General features: G+C 50.2%; 1 protein-coding gene and 1 non-coding gene across 2 annotated transcripts; one reads left to right on the top strand and one right to left on the bottom strand.

Moving 5' to 3' along the window:
* The first annotated feature begins 212 nt into the window (after window positions 1-212).
* LOC120661418 (leucine-rich repeat receptor-like serine/threonine-protein kinase BAM1) lies at window positions 213-4,280 on the top strand. Its single transcript, XM_039940290.1, has 2 exons — window positions 213-2,971; window positions 3,343-4,280. The coding sequence occupies exons 1-2, from the start codon at window positions 373-375 to the stop codon at window positions 3,825-3,827; spliced, it is 3,084 nt and encodes a 1,027-aa protein (XP_039796224.1). The 5' UTR covers window positions 213-372; the 3' UTR covers window positions 3,828-4,280.
* A 5,919-nt stretch (window positions 4,281-10,199) lies between these two features.
* TRNAT-AGU lies at window positions 10,200-10,273 on the bottom strand. Its single transcript has one exon. It is a non-coding gene; the product is annotated as a tRNA-Thr (tRNA).
* Window positions 10,274-10,861: the final 588 nt, after the last annotated feature.

Here is a 10,861-nt window from a genome sequence, read left to right as displayed (position 1 = left end):
AGGAAAGCAACTTTTCCATGAACAAAAATCCACTGCGACTAACAAACCACACCTGTCCCATCCCAAAAAAGAAAAGAAAATCCCCACACAAAGCCAACCCCAACCAACCTTGAAACAAAAGACAAGTTCAGTTTTTTTTTTTTCAAAAAAAAGAAGAAGACAAGTTTCTTCGAAGAAAATAAAAGAAATCAGAGAATCCAACAAACCCTCACATGCCTTTTTCATAGACACTAGCTGCCTAGCGAGTAGGTGTGTGGGTGTGTTGCCGTGCTTCCAAGAAGGAGCAGCCTATCGTAAAGCTCTCCCCTTTCTCGCGGCCTCACTCCCTTGTTTCCACTCTCCCCGACGGAGGCCGCAGCCGCCACGCCCCCAATGCCGACGCGCCTCCACCACCTCCTGCTCCCCCTCCTCCTCGCCGCCGCCGCTTCCGTGGCTGCCGGCGGCAACGCGGATGCGGACGCGCTGCTGGCGGCGAAGGCGGCGCTCGCGGACCCGGCCGGCGCACTGGCGTCCTGGACGGCGAGCGCCGCCGCCGCCGCCCCGTGCGCGTGGGCCGGCGTGACGTGCAACGCGCGCGCGGCGGTCATCGGGCTCGACCTCACCGGCCGCAACCTCTCGGGCCCCGTCCCGGCGGCGCTCTCCCGGCTGGCGCACCTCGCGCGGCTCGACCTCGCCGCCAACGCGCTCTCGGGCCCCATCCCGGCGGCGCTGGCCCGGCTCGGATCCCTCACCCACCTCAACCTCTCCAACAACGTGCTCAACGGCACCTTCCCGCCGCCGCTGGCGCGCCTGCGCGCGCTCCGGGTGCTCGACCTCTACAACAACAACCTCACCGGTCCGCTCCCGCTCGAGGTCGCGGCGCTGCCGCTGCTGCGCCACCTCCACCTCGGCGGCAACTTCTTCTCCGGCGAGATCCCGCCCGAGTACGGCCGCTGGGGCAGGCTGCAGTACCTCGCCGTCTCCGGGAACGAGCTGTCCGGGAAGATCCCGCCGGAGCTCGGCAACCTCACCAGCCTCAAGGAGCTCTACATCGGCTACTTCAACAGCTACTCCGGGGGCATACCGCCGGAGCTCGGCAACATGACGGACCTCGTCCGCCTGGACGCGGCCAACTGCGGGCTCTCCGGGGAGATCCCGCCGGAGCTCGGGAACCTCGCGAACCTCGACACGCTGTTCCTGCAGGTGAACGGGCTCACCGGAGGCATCCCGCCGGAGCTGGGCCGGCTCAAGAGCCTCAGCTCGCTCGACCTCTCCAACAACGCGCTCACCGGCGAGATTCCGGCGACCTTCGCGGCGCTCAAGAACCTCACTCTGCTCAACCTCTTCCGGAACAAGCTCAGGGGGAGCATCCCCGAGCTCGTCGGCGACCTGCCCAGCCTCGAGGTGCTGCAGCTCTGGGAGAACAACTTCACCGGCGGCATCCCGCGCCGCCTCGGCCGCAATGGTCGCCTCCAGCTCGTCGACCTCTCCTCGAACAAGCTCACCGGCACCCTCCCGCCGGACCTCTGCGCCGGAGGCAAGCTGGAGACGCTCATCGCGCTCGGCAACTTCCTCTTCGGCTCAATCCCGGAGTCGCTGGGGAAATGCAAGGCGCTCTCCCGCATCCGCCTCGGCGAGAACTACCTCAACGGCTCCATCCCCGAAGGGCTCCTCGAGCTCCCGAATCTGACGCAGGTCGAGCTGCAGGACAACCTCCTGTCCGGCGGCTTCCCGGCGGTGGCGGGCACCGGCGCGTCCAATCTCGGGGCCATCACTCTCTCCAACAACCAGCTCACCGGCGCGCTGCCGGCGTCCATTGGAAATTTCTCCGGTTTGCAGAAATTGCTTCTGGACCAGAACGCGTTCACCGGCGCCATACCGCCGGAGATTGGGCGCCTGCAGCAGCTGTCCAAGGCTGACCTGAGCGGCAACGCGCTTCACGGCGGCGTGCCGCCGGAGATTGGGAAATGCCGGCTGCTCACCTACCTGGACCTCAGCCGGAACAACCTGTCTGGGGAGATACCGCCGGCCATCTCCGGGATGCGGATACTCAACTACCTGAACCTGTCCCGGAACCACCTGGATGGAGAAATACCGGCAACCACTGCTGCAATGCAGAGCCTCACGGCCGTGGACTTCTCGTACAACAACCTGTCTGGGCTCGTGCCGGCCACCGGGCAGTTCAGTTACTTCAATGCCACGTCCTTCGTCGGCAACCCGGGCTTGTGCGGGCCGTACCTTGGACCATGCCATTCCGGTGGTGCTGGCAAGGACCGTGGCACACACACCCATGGCGGCATGTCCAATACCTTCAAGTTGCTCATCGTCCTCGGCTTGCTGGTCTGCTCCATTGCGTTTGCTGCCATGGCAATCTTGAAGGCCCGGTCACTGAAGAAGGCCAGTGAGGCGCGGGCGTGGCGGCTCACTGCGTTCCAGCGTCTCGATTTCACCTGTGATGATGTGCTCGATAGTTTGAAGGAGGAGAACATCATCGGCAAAGGTGGAGCTGGGATTGTGTACAAGGGGACAATGCCAGATGGCGAGCATGTTGCAGTAAAGCGGCTCTCGGCGATGAGCCGCGGATCCTCACATGACCATGGGTTCTCTGCAGAGATACAGACACTTGGGAGGATCCGGCACCGGTACATCGTGAGATTGCTTGGCTTTTGCTCGAACAATGAGACGAATCTCCTGGTGTACGAGTACATGCCCAATGGGAGCCTGGGGGAGCTACTCCATGGCAAGAAAGGTGGCCACCTCCACTGGGACACTCGATATAAGATTTCTGTGGAGGCTGCCAAGGGTCTCAGCTACCTACACCATGATTGCTCACCACCGATCCTACATCGTGATGTGAAGTCGAACAACATTCTGCTTGACTCTGATTTTGAAGCGCATGTTGCTGATTTTGGGCTGGCCAAGTTCTTGCAGGATTCAGGCACATCACAATGTATGTCTGCCATTGCTGGATCCTACGGCTATATTGCTCCAGGTAAAGCATCTATATATCATCATGACAGTTTGCAATTTCTTCAGAACTACTTATAGTACAGGAGTTTTGATAATTCTTGCTGTCTGCTGTTTAAATTGGGAATACAGCTATTGATTTTCTATGCTTAGCGATGTTCTTACAATGCAAATGTGTTGTTACTTGTTACTAATTGTCTCCATTTAATTATGTCTGTCACGTTTAGCTAATGAAACATAGCATTGCCTTATGTCATTCTGGTTACCCACTGAACTGCTGCTTTATATCTGATGTTTGTTTCACTTCTTCAGATGTAGAAATTTAGAATTGCCCACTACACCGAGTAGAGAAGCTATTTCGCCAAATTAACTAACCCCCTTTTTTTGGATTTACAGAGTACGCTTATACCCTCAAGGTCGATGAGAAGAGCGATGTCTACAGCTTTGGTGTCGTGCTTCTGGAGCTGGTAACTGGAAAGAAGCCGGTAGGGGAGTTTGGGGATGGTGTGGACATAGTCCAGTGGGTCAAGACGATGACGGACTCGAACAAGGAGCAAGTGATCAAGATTATGGACCCCAGGCTTTCAACTGTGCCGGTGCATGAGGTCATGCATGTCTTCTATGTCGCTCTGCTTTGTGTCGAGGAGCAGAGCGTGCAGCGGCCTACGATGCGGGAGGTGGTGCAGATGCTTAGTGAGCTTCCCAAGCCGACAATGAGGCAGGGAGAAGGAGATGAGGTACCCAGTGGCGATGATGGTGCCGCCCCTGATACTCCAGTGTCGTCTGGATCTGTTGTAGCACTGAATGATGAAGCCAAAGAGCAGCAGCAGCAGCAACCAAGCTCACAATCGTCCCCAACTCGAGATCTCATCAGCATCTGAAAGCAGTCAAGCTTAATTGTTACCATTCCATCTTCTGTTGAAAGTTTGGATATTTCAGGTTTAGGGTATGGTATTTTAGGTTTCTGCATTTCGGGTGTGGAATTAGGGTGTCAAATTTAGCTATCTGGCATTCAGCCATCGTCAATTAGTGTGTGGAATCTTTAGGGTCTGAAATGTGGTGTGGTGTGCGCCTTAATTAGGTCGTTGTTCTGTATATATCAAGCTTCCTAATGTCCATTCTCCTGTTAGAATTCAGGAGCTTAGTAGGGAGTTAGAAGCCTAGGATTATGGAGCAATCAAGTTTGTTTTGTATAATTGTACTTGTGTTAAGGTTAGCACCTTAGCATTCATGTGTTGTACTGCACTCTGCCCTCAAGTCTCCAGGCAAGAAGAAAGGTGCCTTTGGATGTTGTCAGTTAATAAAATGCCTTTCGGCTGTGTTTAGTTGCAAAATGCTGTCTGTCCACAAATGCTTACCCTGACCTTCATTACCTCACATTAATGAAGATTATCTTATGGTAAGTCCTTACAACAACTTGCAAGCATTGACAGCCTATGGCTGCAGGCCAGCAGGGAACCAAAGCTTTGAAGTGAAGTGAAAGCAACGGCAGGATCGATGAGCCTATGGTAGCTCGCATCCTCCTGACCTGGAGATGCTTCCTTCGCTCATCCCAATCCCCTTTTCTGTTACTCGGTCGAAAAACTATGAGCTGTGAAGGTTGTGCATGGCGCCCACGAGCACATGCTTGACGCTTGCTCTCTAGTCTCTCCATCTAATGTGACATGGAGTGGGCCCACCTGTCATGGACACTTCCTACTGATGCAGCAGAGCAGCTCTACTGCTGCATCAGAGAGCCTTAGGCACTGGCATGGTTGCGTGGTTGCAGGTATTGTTCTAGTTTCAAAGAGGATCCGGCTGAATTGTGAGATTTGGGATGAATTCAGGCGTTTACAAACATCTGGTTGCAAAACAAGAGTGACTCTTAGAGATATCGCCAGTACTGGAACATGGACTTCAAAACCGTCTACTTCGGATGATCCAGATCTCCCCAGTCGTTATCACATCTGTTGGCTCGTACCGGCCTTATCCAATCATTCAGACATAGCACATGCGTCGTTGTGCAATGATCATAGTCCTTTGTCATTCTGGATGTTCATGTTGTGTCGTTGCTTGAGTGCCGAGTTGCTAATGGCGCTGCCTCCATGGCTCCATGCTGCAGTCAGTGTATCAGCTGATGAAAAGCCATCGCGCCAAGCACTTCCTCACTTTTTACAGGGCAGGCCTGCATCAATCTCCCTGCAGGAGTACTGAAATCGCACCAACATTTTCACGTCTTTTGGAGCAGTTTATGATGAGTCAAGACGTAGATGGTCACCTCCCGAGACATCCCATGGACTACACTACACAGATTTTCGACTGCCTATGTTCTGGCATTCGGCAACAGCATGATCAGAAGTTGGTGACACTGAACAATCCACTTGTGTGTGAGTGGTCAATGTCACATCATTTGAGCGCTTTTTGTGATGTCTGTCCAAAATCGATCAAAAGACACATACTTTGTTAGGACAAAGCTTTCGGCGATCATTCGAATGATTTGGTCTTAACTGCGTCTTGCTTTTCTCAGTGGATTACACACTCAGATTATTATCTTCAGTTTTTGAATCATTAATAAGTTATATCAATCGCGTGTAACAGTTTGATCTTAACATTCTTTTCTCTGCTGCTGTATGTAGATGGATGACAGTAAACAAGTATCCTAGCAGTTCCGAATCATGCGTCCGCCTCTGGAAGGCTGAACTGAAGTTTTTTTTTGTCCACCAGAAGCTCCAAGTCCAGCTGTCCAAACTTCAGTGTTTGCCAAGGGCAACCAAAGACTGACAAGAAATTGCTGGAGACAGGTCTATGTGGATGACGCAAATGATCGAACAGGGACGCACCACCAACCCTAATCATTGCTTGGTTGATCAAAATTTCAAAAAGATCAAATGCAGTTATGCCGGGGGGAGAATGTGAAGAAAAAAGAAGCATAATTTTTTTTTTAGAGACAAGGAGGTTCCCGCTTTATTTCCAGGAAACAAAGCACGGAGGTTCAGTTTTCAGTTCAGTACAGCGAAAGAAGTTTTGGAAACTCGCTAGGAAAACTTTAGCCCAAAACTGAGACATGTACTCAAGCAGAAACAGAGACATCGACTAAGGGAAGGTGGGCGGCAAACAACGGTTCATCTTCAGATGGATCTTGTGTACATGTCCCTGAACACCACCCCAGTTGATGTTGCCGAATCTGATTGTGCTGCCATCTGGGAGCTTGAGGAGGGTGCAGTCGCTTGCGGTTCCCAGAAGAGTCGCAGAGGTTGGTGCAGTCGTACCGTGAGGCCCTCCATCACCCGCTCCATCTCTTGCAAGTGTACAGCCTTGCACAGAGCTCGCCAGTTCCTCAACATCTTGATTAGCTTGAGTAGCAAATCCTTCTCGCTTCGCCACTGTCTCGCCTGAAAACATAGATCATTACGCAATTTCCAAGTGCACCACATCAATGCAGCACAACAAGTATTTAGAACAGCATTCTTTTTGTTGCTAATCCACCACCTAGCCACTGACTCAAAATTGGCACCCAAGTTTGTGTTGAAAATTTCAGATAGGTGGCACCAAATAGATGAAGGCACGCAACAGCCAAAGAAAAGGTGATGCACAGTTTCATTTTCTTCACAGGAGGCAGCTGAGGTTATCCAAATGCTGCCTTTTCGAAAGATTTATTCTGGTCAAGGTCTTGTCATTAGCCAAGAGCCACAAAAAGGTATGAATCCTAGGTGGGACATTAAGTTGCCACACGACCGAGGTATATACCGGTTGAACACCCCTGAAACTAAATGGAACCCTGCAAGTTAGCTGGTCAACTTACATTTGTTTTCTGAAGCACTAACCCACTCGCCCGTCCAATCCTCCACTAATAACACTCTGAAACAGTTTATTGTTGTAAGCAACCATTAAGAAACTAAGCTGAAGGGCGATGTCAATACATGTGGTCAGAAATGTGACTTTTGGCTCTACTGAAATGATGTTAGTTGCACAGTAGTGCTTTCAGATTGATTTCCTTGGACTGACTGACTGACTTTACAAAGGCTCGTCCTAATACATGGCCCGCGAAGAATCTGTCCCTTGGATTCTTCTTGAATCCAGTCAGTCCATGCTGGTGTTGCATGACTGTACTGAAACCTTCAGACAATGGCACTGCACAGTAGCAATACTGAATGCCAGTCAAAATGTTAGGAGAGTGAGCTAAGAACTCAGCGCAGAGTCAAGATGGTGGTGCTCTGGTCTGGAACACATTGAATCCAATCCAAAATGGACCAGGTCCCAACCAAAATCATAAATCGGGTCCAGTACCTGATGCAAGCCTGCTGCCAAATGCATCTTGGTCATGCTTCTCAAGAGTCCACATGCAGGGAAACATTCAGTGTGCTTACTTCCGGATCCATCCATGGTCCAAGAACTTGCTTTGGATTCTGCTTGAGTGAGTATAGGGCACCTGCACAGTGATGCTGCTGCTGCTGCACTCAGACCTTGAGACATGAGTGCTGAGCAGTGAGCAACTGGCGTTACTGAATGCAGGTCAATGTGTTAGAGGAGTCTGCATCAGGATTCAGGAACGCATTGCGGTGTCGGCAAGGAATTGATGCTCTGGAACACATTGATTCCAAACCACAAATGGACCACCCGTTCTTACATTGTGGTTCAGTATCAGTCTCAAAGTGATGGTGTGGAGTGGGCTATGGGCCTGTTTGGTTCCAGCCTCCCAGGCAGTGTTCTCAGGCGTCCGATTTTGGACGCCTGGGGCTGTGATTGCTGCCTGGCCGGTGATGCCCAGGCCAGTAGAGCAACCAAACAGGCCCTATGGGCACCTTACTTGGAGTTACTCAATGCTGCATTTCCATTCAGGTCTGAAAGAGATGTGACTGAACAGGACCTGCAATTTTCTGATGTCCAAAGCTGAGCATGCCATAGCTAGCAGAGGCCCACTACTGTACTATCTGTCATGGGCCTGTCAGGAATTCGAAATGCAGAACAAGGCCTTGTGACACTGTTAGAAAAAAAAGAGAGAAGAAAACGATGAATCCAGCATCTTGCAATTTCTCTCAAACAACATCACACTTTCATCTTGCAATGTCTCCCTACCTGAAAGGCTTAAAGCAAAACAAGCATAGGCTATAGGTAGACCTCATAGTATGAAATTCAGAACATTTTGATGTTTTTTTACTGACAGAATAGTTTAATATTAATACAGTCAAACACTCACACTTTCGTCAGTTCCGACGTGTCCATTGTACTACTTTAGAAACCTAGCCACTCATAAGCTTTGCTTTTACCTTTTCCAAAATCACTGATAAACTTTTCTAGTGTCGCCAGCTACAAATCTCGCCATCTTTACAAATTTCTAGTGTCCCAGCTGGTTAGTTGAGAGCTTGAGATTAACCAAAGGCAAGTGCAGAGCCTGCCATCCTCCACAGATTTCACACCCCTTTCAGCGCATTTCCAGATCGGCAGGATCCAACCCCACTTGCGATCTTGCCGACGTTTGCTAGTCAAGTCATCGTCTGCCAAAGGCACCAAGCAGTGTTGATCCTGGAGGGAACAACCAACACGGGCGAGTCCAACTTGAGCTCTCCTCGCGATCTCGTCAGCGAGGTTCTCATCATTTCACTGAATCTTTGCTGAAGACCATACGCGCTGAGTGCTGAATCAGACATGCATCATAACCTCATAAGCATCAGATAAACCTCTGAAAAGTCTGAATATACTGCTACTTTGACCACTGTCATCGAGGAACTGATGGGTGGATAAGATGGGGTTTCAGGATTGTTAGTTGGAGCTGAATTGGCAAGCTGCGCATGGGCAATTCCGTTTTTGTTTGTCGAGGGCTAGAGGCTGATTTGTCCATGGCTTTTGCCGCATTTCAAACCACTTTGAGGTTCGACGCGGCAGGTGCCTGATTCCGGTCGTGCTTTGGTCCGTATAAATAAATTTTTATCTTTATCTTTACCTATTTCTAAAGTGCGGACGGACATTGACTTTTGATCCGTTGACATGTTGGCCCCACTTGTCAGCGTCAGTGTACCCCGCTCCGCCGGCCCGGCTTCGGTTTTTGTCCGTGTCGTCTTCCGCTCGACCGCTCCCCTCCATCTTGGTCTCCCGTTCGAGTCATCGCCGTTCCTCTCCAAGGGATCCCTCATCCCCGTAATCCAAAGTCGAAGCATGAAGAAGAATCGATGAATCGAAGCAGCACGAATAAAAAAATTTGGAGGATAATGAGTTTGAGTCCAAATGGATAAAAAATAAATCCATCCGGAAATCAGTACAACAACCAACCGAAGGGGCAAACAACAAGCTTGGCTGATTTCTACGTGGACGACGAGACGAGCGATGGCCGCTGGGAGCCTGGGATGCGGCGTCGAAAGGAGAGGATAAGATTTAGGATTTCTACGTGGATGGACGGATGGATCGAAGTCGATGATGAGTGGACGGTCAGATGTTGAGGTGCCACGAGGAGGGAATAATTAAGATGGGCCGGCTGGGCCTGGGCGCCTGCTGTAGGAGATGGATGGGGTACGCTTTACATTTTGAACATGCATCTCAGCCCATGTAAAAAATTAACATACCTCACATTTTATTCGCTTCCCTCCGTCTCGGTCTCCCCACCTGCTGATTTCTGTGTGCTGAATAGCAACAAAAAAAAATCCAACTAAGACCTTTTATCTTTCTTTGCTTGCAGTTAGCAACTAGGACTACTCATTTCAATCACAAATGAATGAGGTGTGCTTGCAAGAAGAGGACCAAGCTTCTTAGGGCTGCAACAACTAGCTCAGGTTATATATGTTGCACTGTCTCCAACAAAAACAGGAGCACTGGAGTGAAGACCATGTCATTGGCATTAGATTTTTCTAAATCTATTTGCGAGATGTTGGCTGACGGCGATTGATTTTGTGAGTGGTAGACTGAGTAACCTAGGGACAGAGAAGTGATGAGAAAACAAACACATGATTAAATGGGCAATGGGCTCCATCGACCAACATTGGCATCAAAAGTGTGAGCACGATGCAGGGCGGCGGTTTTACCCCTCGTGGCTTAATCTTTTGGGCAATGGTGTGGCAGTCATACCATGGACCTGGAAGACACAACTGTGAGATGTTTATGCAAACTAGCTTTTGGCATGTGCTGATGAACTCGCTTTCAAACTTACGGTACTGTAATAATCATGAATGTGAGAAAGACAAAGAAAAAAAACATAGGTAAAAAATAAATAAAACTGCTTTCGTAATAATCATGAATGTGAGAAAGTGAAAGAAAAAAAAACATAGGTAAAAAATAAATAAAACTGTTTTTGTTGAGAGTCGAACTCAAGACCTCCCGCTTACTAAGCAGGTGCTCTAACCAACTGAGCTACGAAAGCTTTTTGATAATTCTTTTCGGTACCAGTACTAGTACAAAAACCACGGGACCCTAGAATCCAATTCAATGCACACCGTGTCTCCTTGAAGGATGGATTGATGGAAACAGCACCTCTAACTACCGCATGCATCCTCCATGCCCCTTGCTGAATGCGCAGCTGAACGATGTGGCATGTGTGTACTATCAGACCGAAGCATATATACCGCCATCAAAGGCGAACCTAGATCCAAGAGTACCCTGCGCACCCTTAGCTTTCTTCACGTTTATAGCAACCCTATAATTATCCAGTAACATTCCACTAGATAGCTTAAGATTTCCATTTGTTCCCTGGTGCACGCGCACTAGGGAAGAGGAACGTTGCGTCGCCGTGATTGCCAATGGGTCGACCCGAAACAAACACATTATCGGAACCAAACATGCACTTTCACGTAGCCGAGCCGAGCAAGAGGAAGAGCTGAAGGAGTGATAGATCCAGACCCCATCAGGTCTCCTCCATGCCACTAACTGTCGTCACGTGCACGTGGGTTGACAAAACTAAAAATTCCTCGAGCCACACGCCAGCTGGGCGATGGCGGCCATGATGGATCGT

Source organism: Panicum virgatum, chromosome 2K (assembly GCF_016808335.1).
Source record: "Panicum virgatum strain AP13 chromosome 2K, P.virgatum_v5, whole genome shotgun sequence".
In the NCBI taxonomy this organism is placed as follows: Eukaryota; Viridiplantae; Streptophyta; class Magnoliopsida; order Poales; family Poaceae; genus Panicum; species Panicum virgatum.
The sequence above is the reverse complement of the archived record's forward strand: the minus strand, read 5'-3'. Positions and strand labels throughout refer to the sequence as shown.